Source organism: Aquarana catesbeiana, linkage group LG09 (assembly GCF_042186555.1).
Source record: "Aquarana catesbeiana isolate 2022-GZ linkage group LG09, ASM4218655v1, whole genome shotgun sequence".
NCBI classification, from domain to species: Eukaryota; Metazoa; Chordata; class Amphibia; order Anura; family Ranidae; genus Aquarana; species Aquarana catesbeiana.
Genome location: NC_133332.1, coordinates 258,791,804 through 258,808,938, shown reverse-complemented (window position 1 = coordinate 258,808,938; position 17,135 = coordinate 258,791,804). Strand labels below are relative to the sequence as shown.

General features: G+C 41.5%; 1 protein-coding gene across 2 annotated transcripts in view; it reads left to right on the top strand.

The window, feature by feature from the left end:
- Positions 1-17,135, top strand: part of STXBP1 (syntaxin binding protein 1) — a 69,070-nt gene that overhangs the window by 36,444 nt on the left and 15,491 nt on the right. For both annotated transcript variants that reach the window (XM_073600273.1, XM_073600272.1), the window contains exons 7-16: positions 441-589; positions 2,947-3,031; positions 3,157-3,287; positions 4,556-4,663; positions 7,279-7,339; positions 7,426-7,491; positions 9,656-9,736; positions 10,857-10,995; positions 11,673-11,782; positions 12,812-12,913. In XM_073600273.1, coding sequence (XP_073456374.1) covers positions 441-589; positions 2,947-3,031; positions 3,157-3,287; positions 4,556-4,663; positions 7,279-7,339; positions 7,426-7,491; positions 9,656-9,736; positions 10,857-10,995; positions 11,673-11,782; positions 12,812-12,913 — 1,032 coding nt within the window. The remainder of the gene's footprint in view (positions 1-440; positions 590-2,946; positions 3,032-3,156; positions 3,288-4,555; positions 4,664-7,278; positions 7,340-7,425; positions 7,492-9,655; positions 9,737-10,856; positions 10,996-11,672; positions 11,783-12,811; positions 12,914-17,135) is intronic.

Below are 17,135 nucleotides of genomic sequence, written 5' to 3'. Positions count from 1 at the left end.
CAATTCTCCTGGTTAGGCTTCCCACAACATTTTGGAGTGTTTCTGTGGGAACTTGTACACTTCAGCCACAAGAGCATTTGTGGGGGGGGGATCAACAACTGATGTTCAATGAAGAGACCTGGCTCATAGTCGGTGTTCAGAATCATCCCAATGGTGTTCAAAAAAGCTGAGATCTGGGCTCTGTGTAACCCACTCAAGTTGCTCCACACCAAACTCATCAAACCATGTCTTTATAGGGCTGGCTTTGTACACAGGGACTCCGTCATGCTGGAACAGATAAGATCCCTCCCTAAACTGTTACCACAAGGTTGAAAGTGCTCAACGAAATGAAAAGGGGTGTACATTTTAGCCATACAGTGTATATATGGTATACGTTAATTATATGCCTTGACCCATCTAATGTCTTTTTTCACTAGACTTTTACTGACCATATCTTCTAGGTGTTTTCCTTGGATTACCCAGATTCCTTTCACAGTTTCTACAGTCCTCATAAAGCTCAGATGAAGAACCCGATCCTGGAGCGCCTTGCAGAGCAGCTCGCCACTTTGTGTGCCACCTTGAAAGAATATCCAGCTGTGCGCTACCGCGGGTGTGTTATTACAGCAGTGCTGTCAGGGGAAAGGTTATTCCTTAGGGCACCAGTTACTTATATACAGAAAAAAAAAGAATTTGGGGGAAAAATGGAATAAGTCATTAAGGCTCTCACCCTTCTGCGGGATGATCTTGGCTACAACTGTTAACATGACTGTTTATTTGGATAAATGACTGTTTATATAGACTATAGGCAGTCAAATTTCAGAAACCCCCACAATATATTTGTTATGTGTTCTCATTCACACAGTATACCTAAAAATAAAAAAAAAACCTTTCTAGTTATTTTTTCTGAGCAGGACTATATGTGGGACCCTATAGGCAGCTTCTATTGTTTGGAACAGCTTACGGTGTGCAATTAGGGGACAGATTGATGGACATTTGTTTTTAAACAGTAGACAATGTACCACCTAAGCCTTGAGATTTTTAACCCTTAGCTTAGTGAGATAGATTTGTACTATGGCTGGCAACAGTTTTAAAAGCAGCAAGGAACTGAGCTGTCTAAGGCCCCTTTCACACGGATGGCTAGAATGGTGCTTTTAACTGGGGATTTTCTAATTTTCTACCGCAGCTAAAGGCACACAATGCTTTCCTATGGCCCCATTCACACACTGCGTTTAGCTGTGAATTAGATACATGCGGTTCTGTGCGGATAGAAAAAATAGAATTGACTGCGTCCAGGAGCGATTTAGCGCAGCTATCCGCACATAACCGCAGGTAATCGCAGTGCACTGTGTCAGCTGCGGATAACAGCGCCGAGCTGCTCATCGGGAAAGGAAAAATTATTTTTCCTTTCCCAATGAGCGACAAGCACGGGGATCCGACTCGGATCCCCGCCAATGCCCGGCACTGTTTGGTATGAATCTTAAGGGGGAACTCCACGCCAAATTTTAAATAAAAAAACGGCGTTGGTTCCCCCCAAGGGCATAAGTGTGATGGATTTGTACCCTGGCTAGTCACATAGTGACAGAGGAAGCAGCAAAGTTTGAGATGTGTACATTTACAGTACACACAGCCTAGATAATAAAGTTAAATCCAGGATTTTCCTGATTGTATCATTAAAGGTGGGCTGAGATCTCTTTGATATGTAATATTTTCTTGTAACTGTTAGAGGTTACACTGCATTAAACAATGGCACTGATTTACTAAAGGCAAATAGGGGGTTCACTTTGTAAGGGATTTTTCCTTTAGCTTAGTGAATGTGTGGAAAATTCACTTATCAAAGAATACCCAATCATGTGCAAGGAAAAAAACCCAGTATACCTTAATGTGATTGTTAAGGTTCATTTTTTTTTTTTTTTGTAAAATAACAAGCATGTCATACTTACCTGCCCCGATCCTATTTTTCTGGGGTCACCTGGCGATGCTTCTGGCTTTTCCTCTTCAGCGAGTGCTCCTGCAGAGAGGCGCTTTCCATGGGGGCACCCGTGCTGACATGCTCCCGAGTCCTGCTGCTGCGCGTCCATTGACACAGACAGCAAGACTCGGCTCCGCCCCCCCCGCTCCCGTGTTACTGGATTTGATTGACAGCAGTGGAAGCCAATGGCACCTGTACAGTACAGAACACCTGTATACAGTACAGAACACAGGCTTGATATTCATAAACCTTGGGCTATAGGCTCGTAACTTCAAGTGACTGGATGTCAGCATAGCTTTTGAGGACATGCCCCCTAGGCATCCCCCTATAACCCTAATGTGAGTCCTCAGTTTTTTTGCACTGGTTCTAAAGTGATGGACCTCTTGTCCTTTATGGAAAATTCTCTCTTAGCTTAACTAAGTTATTATTTTTCTTTGGATTCTTCAATCAACTCTTCAATGTCTTCTATTATAACAGCAGAAGCAGTACATCCAGATTGTAATTTTTGGATGATGGAAGTCACCTCATTTACTAAGCTAAGGGAAATTTCCCAGGCAAAGTTAAAATTCCCCTGCAAAGTAAACCGTCTATTTGCTATTAGTAAATCAACCGCAATATCTTAAGCTAGCTACTCTTTCGTTTTGAAAGCATCAGCAGTGAATCGGGTACTGTAAGTTGTAATCTTTGAACAGAGAAAATACAGCAAATTAATTAAGTGGGATTTAGGGGTTAGCGTCTATTTATAAATTCACTGGAAAACAGATTAGTTTTGGGATTAAGTTCAGTATAATTGTATAGACACAGTATCTCCTAAGAGTGAGCATATTGCATGTGAGAATATCAATGAATGAAAAATGAACAGGATAGAGATTAAACAGTGATGTATGCTGGTTATGTGTATGAAGGATCAATGCTGTAGTATGCTGTGTAGTGCAACTGGTTATAAAAGTTTAGTAGGTTACATAAGTGTAGTGATTACCCTGTATGTTCTCCCGCAGAGATTACAAGGATAACGCAATGCTTGCGCAGCTGATCCAAGATAAGCTTGATGCATACAAGGCTGATGATCCTACAATGGGGGAGGTGAGGCATTAAACAACTACAGTCATTAAGAATGGAAAAGATCTGATTAATGGTGGCCATTCTAAGAAAAAAAATATTGTAGTGTACTTCTTTAGTTATGTTTGGTTTCTTCTCTTCAATTCCAGGGCCCAGACAAGGCTCGTTCCCAACTCATTATCTTGGATCGAGGTTTTGATCCTGCCTCCCCAGTTCTGCATGAGCTAACCTTCCAGGCCATGAGCTATGACCTTCTGCCGGTGGAGAATGATGTTTATAAGTAAGATAAAAAGATGACATATCTGATATAATAAAACTAGTTGTTAATAAGACTCCAGCACTATTCCTATCTAATTGTCTTGATCAAATTCCTCTGTTCTGTTCAGAGACAAACGCTCATTTTGTTTTTGGGGTCTACATGGAGTACACTTTTACTGCTTTTGGAGTGCACATGACAGTTACTGCAATACAGCATAATACAAAAGTCTGTATTTCTTTTCTCTGCACAACATTTCTTTTAATGCCACCCTTCCATCATGGATTGGCTCTGCTTCTCCTTTTCAACTTATGGATGGTGTTGTGCATGTGGCATTAATAATCATCATCACCTGTAGGACAAGACCTTGAACAGAGATGCTGAGAATGTCACAGTTTAAATAACTCCCTTCAATAATCTCTTACTGGACTGCCGATTAATTATTATGTTTGTACACTTCTGTGTACTTGTCCAGGCTGTTATTTAATCGAGCTATTAGATCAGCCATTCTCAACCAGGGTTCCTCCAGAGATGGCTAGGAGTTCCTTGAGCTGTGGCCAACTGACCTTCCATCTGATGATGCCTGCATAATTCCAGGTCCGACACCACTTAGGAAGAGGCATGAATGCAAGCGTAGTATTCTTACCACCTACGTGGGGGAGCATTCATTCCACTGACCACCACTACAGATGACCTTGAATTCTGTTTGAAACCATGTTTGGCCAAACCTGGAAGGAAGTTGTAAATGCCAGGTCAATCAGCTATGGCCAGGGCATTCTCTACCTTGCAACTGCATGTACATAAAGGGTCGGGAATGCTCATGACATCTTTGACCAATATGGCCACATACCCAAGGTCATCACTAACCACCACCAATATAAGGGTCATCTTCGCAATGACCCCCAATAGACTAATATTAGCAGGGGGTCTCTGAGACCTGAAAATTAGTTCAAGGGGGTAAAAAGGTTGGGAAAGGTTGTATTAGATGTTTGATTACCTGCGTTTCTCTAATTCTAGTGTATAATTCCACTTTGACATGTGTAGTAGTGTTCCTCCATTTCTTTCCAGTTTTTCTTATATTTTTAACATGATCATGCAAATGTATATTTTACTGTTGGCTGAATCTGAGAGTTCTTCTTTAAAAAGGTCCACTGTCTATAGCAACCAGTTTGGTGTTATCTATCATTTTTCTATAAAAAATAGATCTGCTTGTTTGCTGTGGGCAGAAGCCCTGCTTTTCTGTAATGACAGTTTTACAGTATTAAGTCTCTAAAATATCTTTGTCTGGTTAGGTATGAAACGAGTGGTATAGGAGAACAGCGGGTCAAGGAGGTCCTCTTAGATGAAGATGACGATCTTTGGGTGACCTTGCGTCACAAACACATTGCAGAGGTTTCCCAGTAAGTACTTTGGCCTATAGAGGCTAGATAGGACCTTAAAGTGAACATATGCATTACCCATGGAGGGCAAACCAACATGTAGATGGGGTGTAATGTGTGCGGCGGCAGTAACTCACACAGACAAGTGCAATAGAAAATGGTAATGAAGTAAAGTAACGACAGTTCACAACAACCCGGAGGGACGCCTTGCCCAAACGAGTACATTAACAAATTCCAATGATGTGAAGATGACAAGTATCAGCCGGGTTGATAGCATCTGTTAAGAGAGCAGAATGTGGCCTGGCTGTCTAGTGCCCCAAAACGGGAAGTTCTTTAAGGGGGTTGAGATCCTATGCTTTCCCCCCTCATCAGGAACCTTTCCCGATCGCTAGTACTGTCCCTAACAGGCGCGATACATGTCCCCACTCTACCAACTTGCCAAAATCACTCCAAACCTGGGAGCCAGGGCCTTAAATAGGCTCTACCTGACCCAAGATAGCTGCTGGAGTTACATGGGGTGTCAGATTCCAATCAGGTGTTTCCCCAGTGACCCAGGAAACCATAGAGGAACTGTGTTCCCCTTGACTTCCTCTCCAACTGTGGATGGTGCCGCTGTAAAAGAGTACACCTGCCTACAAACGGGTTAATTTGAATCCCCTCCCATCCCTGCATATACTGCAGGGCCAGATTAAGAGCATCATGGGCCTGGTGCTGAGGATTTTGGTGGGCCTTTTTTAGGAATAAATGAAATTAAAAAAAAACAATTTTTGTTAAAATAAATAAATTATTAAAACAAATTAAATAAAATAGAGATGTGGTAAGGGCGGGGGAGAGAGAGGGGGGCTGAAAGAGAGGGGGATGAGAGAGAGGAGGGTAAAAGATGGGGGAGAGAGAGGGTGCCTCAGGGTAGCTTGAAGAGGAAGTAAAGCATTAAAAAAAATTCTTCTCCCTCCCCTGCAAAGTGAAGACATAATGTGTTAGTATGTATCGCATACTAACACATTATGTGACACTTACCTGCAAACGAAGCCTGCGCAGTCCCCACTGCAGGCCACATTCATCTTCACTCCTCCTCCTCCTTCCGGGCCTCAGACTCCGGCTCTGTGATTGGCTGGAGCCGTGTGACGTCACTCCCGTGCATTGTGCCCGATAGCCACTGGTCACGGCACTCGCTACCGAAATAACGACATGGGTGCCCCTTTCTTCAGAGTGCATGCGCCGATGACATCATCGGCGCAGTATACTGTAAATATCTCCTAAACGGCGCACGTTTAGGAGATATTTACAGTACTTATAGGTAAGCCTTATTCTAGGCTTACCTATAGGTACAAAGTGTAAAGTAGTAATGTGGCTCTTATAGTATGCCATGGCAAACTGTGGGTGGGTCCACAGTTGGGTAAGAGTGGGAGGGGCTTAAAGGGGCATAGTTAAACAAAACAAAAGCCTTCTTGTACTCAAAAAAAAAGAAGCTGAAATTGCTGTCCTGCAAGCCAAAGTCTCAAGTACATATACAAACCTCAGCACAATCATTATTTTAAAAATGAAACACTGCCATTACTTATGATTTTATGTAAACTGAAAATAGAGAGCTAACACTCCAAACTGTAATCCTTTCTCTGTTACCTCTGGACTCTTCCCCCATCTTCTCATCTTTGCAGTACAGTCTGATGGCAGGCTCAGTGACAGTGGCAGGCAGGGCATGTTTACATCCCCAATGTTGGCAGCATTTAGCAGTGGTAATTATATACTTATGAATATGCCCCGTGAGTTAACTATCAATGCCGCCTGCCGCCAGTGCTGGGACAAGGCCATCCAGTGCCCAAGGCAAAGATACCAAGCTGCACCCCACACACACACCATAGGGAAAGGGGAAGGGTTGGCAAGTGGGTCTTTGGGTGGGGGGTAAGGTGGGGTGTATGAGGTGGAAGGTAGGTGCTGTGACCCGGAGAGTGAGAGATGCATGGCACGAAGGCACTGTAATGAAACAGGGTGGGGGAGATGGATAGGAGGGATGTTCTGGAAGAGGTAAGAGATGGGTAGACTGGAGGTAACAAAAGGAGGCACAGTGACCAGAGAGAGGTGGGTGGGAGATGCTGTAACTGTGTAGAGAAGGTTGGTATAAGGGGATTTGTGATGGCAGGAAGTCGCCGTGACTAGGAGAGGGGGTGGACTGTAATGAAAATGGGGTTGGAGGGAGGTGTTATGATTATGGGACCTTGTCAATGTTACCACCAGCTTCCTCCAGAGGTCTATTTTGCTCAGCAGACTCCTGACTCAAGGAGCTCCTCCTCCAGATCCAGGGCTGCTGATTCCGCTTTTCACAGGGAATGCCAGCAAACCCACTACCCTCTCCTGCAGTAATTAGTGCTTCTTCATTATTTTTTTTTTTTTTTTTGAAAGCCCATAGCCTGTGAAACACACTCGAAAACTTCACCCGGTGCCAAAAAAATGTGCACACACATAAAGAGTGAAAAACAAAAACATGCAATGGGTGTACACAAGCCCTCTAAAATGTGTTCTCCCCCACACGCACTGCCGAGATACAGGGGACGCAGCAAAAGAAAAAAAAAAAAGATTAACGGATCTTATAAGATTATTCCTTTTTAGCTGACTTGTTCTGTTCTTCCGAATCCTAGAGAGGTGACCCGCTCTCTGAAGGACTTTTCTTCCAGCAAGAGGATGAACACAGGTGACAAGGTGATTGACTCTTCATACCGGTACATGGTAACACCAATAGTAACCTGACCACAGTAGTGATAATGGATTTATTCTGTCTGTCCTAGGCAACCATGAGGGATCTTTCGCAAATGCTGAAGAAGATGCCACAGTACCAAAAAGAGCTAAGCAAGGTGAGTAGAGATATTGAATAACATATCACTTCTTAAAATAACTGAATTCAGATACAACAATCTCATTACTACTAAACTGATCTGATCCAGACAGCAATCTCTTTATTATTATACCGGATCTGATTCACACTCATAGTATAGTCAGCTAACATCACAATCTTTCTACTACTATATCGAATCTGATCATTGCTCCTTGAATAGTCAACAGACAAAGCTATTAGTGCACTTGACGTGATCCATGCTTATAGTAAAGTTTGCAGACATAGCAGTCTCTCTACTACTACAACAAATCTGATCCACCATGGTCATACTACCATGAGCAGACATAGCATTTACTTTACTACTGGACTGGGTCTCATTCATACTCATAGTACAATCAGCACTACAACTCATATTACAGCCTCCCAAAAGGAAAGTTATGATCAGCACATTCTGTGTTCTCTTTGCATTTCTAAATCTGCAGGGAACCTCCACTGTGCTTTAATATTTTCTGTAGATGTTAATCAGGGGTGGACTGAGACCCTCTGGCCTGAGAGGCAAACAAAGCCAAGTGGCTCTTTCATGATAGTTATCAGATTTAAGCTGGCCATACGTGGCTAGATTTCTCTTGTTCAGTCCGTGGGCAAAATGAGAAAAAAAAATCAATAGATTCATCCATCCATGCTGAACAGTGAAGATGGGGGATTCTGCACTGCTTCCTGTTGTATGCGGCCATAGAACCTGCAGGTGTTTGAACACCCAAACAGTGACTGCATCTTTTTGGATGCGGTCACTTTTTGGCCTACAACTTTCCACCTGGCTCCTTTTCAGTCGAAAGTTTTGCTGAGCCAAGTGGCGCCAACAGGGTCACCAGGGGGATTTTGTCTGATTCAGCAGAAATTGGCCACAATTTGAGCCATGTATGGTGAACTTTATATTCCAGCATCAGCTTGCTTTGTGGTTTAAAAATCTGGTTATATGTTATCTCATAGATGTAAAGGAAGTCAATGCCTGGTGCTGCAATTGTAAGTCTTAACAGAAACCTCCAAACAACTCTCTGCAAATGTTGCTGTCTGTGCCTCCTACTTTGATTGATGTCTGAACAGTAAACCATTCCCACTCAAGGCCACAGCATATTATACTGGTTTTGGCCCAAGGCCAAATGCCCCCCATATAGTCCTGGATCATGGGTATGGGCACAGCCTTCGCCTCCAGTTTGCTCAGTTAAAATAATGGAAGATGAAAGAAAGATCCCAATAGCATAATACTGCTTAAAAATCTAATTTATTAAAAGTGTAGTAAGTAAATACACTCACTTTGTGTGAAAAAAAACGCTGAGATAAAATTCCACGAGCAGCGAGCTCGTATGCTTACGTCACTTCCGGTTTCCACCTATTGCTCCAATCCCGATGTGTATATCGTCACATCATGTGACTTCATCAGGGGATGATGAATACTCCATCAGTTCTGTCAAGCCATGACTGTTGTTACATCCAGTTAGGGAGTCTCCAAAACAAGACATTTAGATGAGATAGTAGATGCAGATAGGTGCATTTTTATTCACTGCAGTTGAGAGATACACACAGTTCTCGGCTACTATAAGCGAGTAAAAGTGAAAATGTTTCTGAGCTTACATCTACAGGTTATACAATTTTATACGTATGAATATGCAGAAAATATGGGTGTTTGTTAAGTGTATTCTAGGCGTGATATAGATGTGATCATATAGTTTAATCCAATCAATGTCCATATCTTCTTAGTAGCAAGGGAACAGTTAAATGGGTGTATACATCATGTGACTGGCAAAAAAAATAGTTTTCAGCAGTATTTGGTCGGCTCAGACTGGTTTTGATAAGGAAGTCATTTTCAGCAGCTTTTTGGGTTCTTATCAGTAGTTTGTGTCGTCACATATCCAGTAGTCTCAAATTCCCAGGAATTGAAACAAAACAAAAGGAGAATGTCTAGGGAAAGTAAAGTAGAGTGCATTACCAATTCTTAAAGTGATAGTCTATATCTATCTATCTATCTATCTATCTATCTATCTATCTATCTATCTATCTATCTATCTATCTATCTATCTATCTATCTATCTAATATTTCAACATTATCAGACCTCTATAATTCTACTCACTGTAAACATTTGCATTGCTATACATAAATTAGTAAATTAGTGATTTCTCTGCAGTACTCCACTCACCTACACCTGGCTGAGGACTGCATGAAGCATTACCAGGGAACCGTGGATAAACTTTGCCGTGTGGAGCAGGTAAGACATGATGTATCAAGTAATTGCAATACCCAAGTTGAAGCCACCTCCTTATGCACTAATAAGCTGAAGCCACCTCTTAGTGCAATACCTAGGTTAAAGCCGCTCCTAGTGCATTTCCCAAGTTGAAACCACCTCCTAGTGCAATATCAAGTTGAAGCCTCCTAGTGCTATACCCAAGTTGAAACCACCTGCTAGTGCAATACTTACGTTGAAGCCACCTCCTAGTGAAATACCTGAGTGCAGTAAAAGATGCGTAAATCTGAACCCTGCAATAAGTTCTGTGAGCTACTTTGCTGCATTTGTCCTACATAAGACAGCCGATTGAAATGAATAGTCTGTCCCATGTGTGTAATGCAAAAAAAACGCAGATGCAAGAAAAATGCAAATAAATTTGCGTTTGCAAAAAGCTAGGTGTGCATGAGGCCTTATTAATGCAAGCTTCGACGGGCAGGGTTTGAGTCTTGAAACAGTGGTCAGCTGATCAGGCAGTGGACAAGAGTTGGGGTATACCAGGTCTAGTATCACCCCGGACCTGGAGTCCCATCCTATAGTGTTATCAAACAGTGTTATCAGCTCTGCTGAGTTCACCTACATGAACTAACAAAACATCTTCCCCCATTGGCATGAAGATGATGATAGACAGAGATGTTCTACAGTCCTAACACACTTCCTGTCCTAGAGTGGCAACGTTGCGCTTTGTAGATACAGTAGAGTGAGAGAGCACATGTTGCCCTGGGACAGGAAGTGTTACTGGCAGGATCACCAGGTAAAAGAAAAAGCCTGAAAAAAGAAAACTAATGCAGCCATTACATCTAAGGACTGGAAAGCTGCAATCTATAACATTTTATTTTCTTGGGGTTAAATGCACTTTATGTAATATAAACACATTGCTGGTAAATAAGAGTAAAGCAGTCATATCTGTGCCTCCCAGCCTGACCTCGTGTGTTCTGATGTCATTGCACCTTCTGTACTCTACGGTATTCCTGACATAGGAGATTGGCTCCCATAGTCAAAGTCATACCTACTTTATTTTATGGTTTTAGCACATTGTTACTCATACTAATCTAATGTTAAGAGAAGGAGGACACTTCCATATTAATTTATGATAATTTCTCAGGATCTCGCTATGGGCACAGATGCAGAGGGCGAGAAGATCAAAGATCCTATGAGGGCAATTGTACCCATTTTACTGGATGGAAATGTCAGTACATATGATAAAATTCGCATCATTCTCCTTTACATCTTCCTTAAGAACGGTAAGTGCAGTGACTGTGTTTGAATGCATATTCTTCCCTGTCTCCTTATCTGCCATATATATAGAAATGCCCACAGCATTACTAGTATATCCCAAATGTAACAGGGGCCTTCAAACACTGGGCAAGCGTACAAAGGAACACAGAAGAGTCAAACTTTACCAGGAGAACCCTTTTAATAGCAAAAAAGGATAACTTCCTCTGGATCTCAACCCCAACAATGTGAACGTTGTGGTTTTTGTTCCCCTTATGGTAATTTCCAGGGTTCACCAGTCCATTGAAAATTAGCAGAACTGGAGGTCAGTGCCTGGTGACATTCCTGGTTTGTGAACACCTGTGTCCTACACACCAGACTGTACTCCACTTGTCTTTCAGCTGCCAAAAGTTGTCCTTCATCAGTCCACCTAGCTTGGCACTGATGAGTTACCTATTGTTGCTAAATGTTCAGTTCATGTAATGAATAGTACTTCATATCAGAATCCATGTATAGTAGTTCTTAGATTTTGGTATAAAACCTAAAGGATACACCAATAATTTTAGGCTTCATGCTGCATCTGATGCCTTGTCATAAAGGTACCAGATCATGTATAACGCAAAATCTGACCACAGATCTTGCTTCTTCATCTCCCATTGCCTCTTGTATAGTTTGCTTAAATGTGTCTCTTTTCTCTCCCAATCAGGGATCACTGAAGAGAATTTGAATAAGCTGATCCAACACGCACAGATCCCACCAGAAGACAGTGAGATCATCACCAATATGGGTCATTTAGGAGTTCCCATCATTACTGATGTAGGTATATTTCTAAATGGTAAGGTCAGTATGTATGTGTGTGTGTGTATATATATATATATATATATATATATATATATCTATCTACTGTATATATACAACACACGCACACAACCCATTTTTAGGGATGCTCCCTCATAGGCTATCTCTCTTCAACCACGAAGACCACTACAATCATCTTATTTTGTATACTTGCATATTTTGTATACTGTGTGTATGTGTATATATATATATATATATATATATATATATATATATATATATATATATATATATATATATATATATATGGAGTCTGGTCATTTGCTTCAAGGAGCCTTATTTCATCATTTATATGAATAGCACCTGCTTTTTCATATAAGTTAGATCACATCTATACATTATGTCAGAATTAGTGATGAGCTAAGGTTTGGGCCAAACCTATGGGATAGTTGGCCACCGGCCCAATCAGCTGCAGCCGTGAAATTCCCCACCTGCCACCCATGCTGGATGATGTAATTATCCAAATATGGCCACATGGTCATATTTAGACAATGACATTGATGTCAATGATGTCACCACCATCATCCCTGTCCCTTCGCTGAGTGGACTGACGGCCTGCGATGTGATCGCTTCCTGTACCTTAGCTCATTACTATTTAGAATAGTCAAAGCAATACTAATTTATTTATGCAATGAATACTGTATGAGTATGAGTATGTATATATATATATTTAATTTATACATGCAGTTGGCGCCACACAATAACATAAAAACAGGAAATCTGTTCATTTGATTTGGTAAGTAAATAAAAGAGTAAAGTGTAGTAACTAATCAGAATTCATCCCCACTGATATAACTAAAATCAGTTTGCTTACTGTGGGTTGCTGCACGCTGTGATTGGTCTTCACATAATAAATACATAATCTGGATAAGAATTTTGAGAACAAATGTAATAAGGATCAGGCCAGCATATTGGAAATATTTAGTTTTTTTTTCCTAAAGCTGTCACTTTGTCTTTTCACAAGATAATAATTTGCTCAATCTTTAGTCCACACTTCGCCGCAGGAGCAAACCAGACCGCAAAGAGAGAATCAGTGAACAGACCTATCAGTTGTCTCGATGGACTCCGGTTGTCAAAGATATCATGGAGGTGAGTAGATATGCTTTTGCTGGATTTTTGGAGTTTTAACCATAAAACTTGTCTTTCAGTTGTTTCTTTGGGTCTAGAGAGTGTATAAAAGGGGTACAGGGACTGGGAGCTCAGCCTGCACAAGCTTACAGTTTAGTAAAATAAGGAGTAAAAAAATAGGTCAAGGAACAAGTAAGCTATGTACCAGGGGTCTCCTAACTATGTCCTGCTGGTCACATCTGATCTGCTACAAGATTTTATCTGGCCTGTGGCTAGGGTCAGTGACAGATTCGTGTACAGACTAAGGATTCAGATTATTGGTCTCTGTTTCACTCCTTATCCCCCCTGCAATTTCCAGGACAGGTTTCATGGGGATACTAAAAAAAAAGAGGGGATTCTGATGGGGACCCTGATGTAAGGAGGACTCTGATTGAGACACTGGAGTAAGGGTAGCCCATGATGGGGACCCTGATGTAAGGAGGACTCTGATTGAGGCATTCCTGTAAGGGGGGCCTATGATGGGGACCCTATTGTAAGGGGACACTCTCAAGTGAACCTTGATGTAAGAGATACTCTGATGGAGACACTGGTATAAGGAGAAACTCTGATAGAGACCCCGATGTAAGGGGAACTCTGATGGGTACACTTCTGTAAGGGAAGACTCTGATGGGGACTATTTTTTTAGGGTAGACTCTGATGGAGATACTGATGTAAGGGGAACTCTGAGTGCCCTGATGTAAAGGGGGGCTCTGATGGGGACCCTGATGTAACGGGGGACTCTAATTGGGACCATTTTGTAGGGTAGACTCTGGTGGAGACCCTATGTAAGGGGGATTCTGATGGAGACACTGATATAAGGGGGAATCTGAGTACTCTGATGTAAGAGGGGGCACTGTGATGGGGACCCCGATAAAAGGTGGGGATCTGATGGGGACCCTGATAAAAGGCGAGGATCTAATAGGAACCATGATGTTTTACTAAAGTTTCTTCTTTTTTGTTCTGAATCATATTACAAAAAATATTAAAGTATACTTTATTAATTCATTTCAATTTAATCAGTCATTTATGAATTTTGAAATAGATTTTTTTTGGCCCACAAATATTTGTAAAATAGTCAATGTGGCCCTCAAACTGAAAAATATATAACACTGACTCCTGTTATATATACATTGGCTTGAAGAAGCAATGTGTTAGTGAAAGAAAAAAACAACAGCATGCTGTATGTGGCAATATAAATGTTCGGAGGAGGTTGCTAATCCTTACAAATACCCAGTGAAGTGACTGGCCTCAAGTAATACACAGAGATGAAACAAATCCTCCTACATAAGTTGTACTTGTTTATCAGCAGCCTGCTTTTCTCTAACCAGCCTCCTAAGGCACACATTTTACACAGCATTTCCTGAGCTTCAGAAGTCAGGGGGTGAGACTCTGATGTCATAAACTGCACAGCATAGAGCAGGGAGCTGAGTGTCATCTGAGACCTAAGTGGAGGGAATGGACATCCCCCCTCCCTCTACACAGTCTCATAGGGAAACCTGCACAGCTGAGGCTGTCAATCACCTACAATGTGCTGGAGGAGGGGGTAGGGCCATCTTCCGGGATTGCTTGGTGTCAGCATAGGGTGTCAGAAGTGACTCAGACTGCAGATAGCAGAAGGATGATAGAGGAAACAGATATCACACTACACTTTAAAAAATATTGTGCTGGGTCTACTCAAAAAAAGTGAGGCAACTATGCATCAGCTTTTTAAGTACTGTCAACTAAACTTATTTTTGTCTGACTCATTAGACTTTTCATGTTTTCAACTTTGTTGTTTTAAGTAAAGCCAACTAATTTTTTTCAGTTTATAGACCATAGGTCTAAATAAAGCCAACTAAATTTTTCCAGTTTATAGACCATAGGTTTAAGTAAAGCCAACTCATTTTTTTCAGTTTATAGATCATAGGTTCAAGTAAAGCCAAAACAATTTTTCCAGTTTATAGAAAAGTTTAAGCTAGGAACCCATACATTAATTTATGTATTTCAAGTACTTATATGTCACTGCTTTGCGCTGTTTTGTCCTGATGGGCCTCAAACGTATGGGAACTGCCTTGTGCAGGTTTTCAAAGTTCCAAAAGACGTCAAACTCTTTAAAATATACAGCATCAAAATTGGTATGGTTGTACGTTTGGCAAATATATGCGTCCCGCAATTGCAGTCAAATGAAAAGATAATTTTTTTAAGTAAATGTAACTCAATTAGAATATGGAAATGCAAATACCTAAAAAGTTTTGTCTAGATTACTCAATATTATACATTATTTTTGTAAATGTAAAAGGCGTGTTTTACGAACTAATGAAAATCAAGTAAGGTACTTAAAATATCAAAGTAAATTTATTAACATTTATTTTTATGTTGAAAATGATAACATTTTTATGTTAAATTACAAGCCAACTTCAGTGTAGGTGCTTTGGATCCAGGCAAATTAATGTACAATATACTGTATATGTAAATTGCTGTACAATTTGACAACGCTATATAAGTTCCTGTAATACATAAATATTCACTCTAGATTAGAAGCATATGCTTTGTTAATTTTTCATTTCAGAGGTTTGTTTCTCTCATGACAGGCTTTAAAGAAAGCCTGTCATGAGAGAAACATGGTGGCTGCCATTGTTGCATTCTTTTTAAAAAACATTTAAATTGCAGCACTTTAAATACCATAAAAAATAGGTGAATGAAATAAAATAATATGTGAAATTCAGTCATTGAAATAATCAAACCAGTGATCACATTATGCATGCATCCGCTGGATGTCAAATTCATCAGACCAGCGAAATATAATAAATAAATAAATGAATGAATAGTCAAAAATAAAGTTCATCAGATAAATATCCAAGTGAGAATTCTTCTGTGTTCCAGTATGGTTGTGTAGCGGTGAACCTCATAAGGGTAATTATGGAAGGTCCAGAATCGATAATGGAATCAATAGGATGATCGGTTTGAACCTCTATTTACACCTCTAGAGTTCCAGTCTCCTCCAGCACAACGCTTATTTGTTGACTGTTCCTCTCTCTCCTGTACAATACTTGGTTCCAGACACAACTAGCACATGGTAGGCCCAACTCTAACTCTGTCAGGCCTTAGCAACTGCCATTTGCAGGCAGGGACCACGGGCCCCTTTAGTGTAGCCACAAAAATAGAAATGTCTTTAGTGCTAGCTGACCTTTGGTGGACTACTGCTCCCAGTCAGTCCTCTTCAGGCCCTGCCATCCCTCCTGGCTGCAGCTGCCTGACTCCACTGCCTGTGACATCACAGTCTTTCCTGCTGGCTCTACCTCCATCTCAGACTGCACTCTCCCAGTCTGCTCCGGCATGCCTCCCCAGCTCTCCCAGAGGTGTCTGTCACTCACCAGCCTTCCTGGAGACTTGCCCGGCAACACTAGCTTCCGCCATCCTTCTCAGTTCCTTTCTGTGCCTTCTGTCCGGATCCTTCTTTTCTACTCAGAAATGCTCTGACTTTCCCCCGAACCCCTCAGGCCCAAGATAACACCCCCTCAGACAGGGAGTGCCTAAAAGGACCCAACAACCTAGTGCTCCATCTTCAGCTTCTTCCACCCGACAACTCCTCCCCAGCTGGGCTGACCCTGGGTATATCAAAGAGGCCTGCCCCCTGCCAAACCTAGTTGGGGATTGGTCAGAGCTCCCTGAGACACCTTTAGACAGTTCCACCTCTCTTCCCCTCCTCCCTTCTAGAATCCTCTAGAAGCCAGAGGGAGGTAACCGAAAGATGATGCTATCTGTGAGTCACCAGCCTACACTGAGCCACTCCCAGCCCACACAGATCAAAACAAACAGACCTAGCTTACTGCTAGGCCTGATTAAATTTGCCTGCACTCACAAAAATCCTACTTCTAGCACCTACCTAAAGTAGAGGGTGCGACACCTTTGTTGCACACTCACCAGAAAGACAGGCTGCTCACTCAAGTGTAACTTAAATGCATATAAGCTGTTAATGTTGAAGACAACTTCTGATGATTCAAACCAAGTGAATTCTTTAGGATCTGGAACTCAGGAGAAGAACATATAGCGTAATGCTGCTAGATAACATTCACTCCACACCAGTCACATGAATAAAGTGCCACTCTGTACAAAAAAGTGCTTCAAAAACACCAGCCTCCACCCGCATGCAATGCACGCTCACCGCATTTTTAGCTGCCAAATCAATGTGCAGCATAAATAGCTTGTATGGTGGTAACAAACG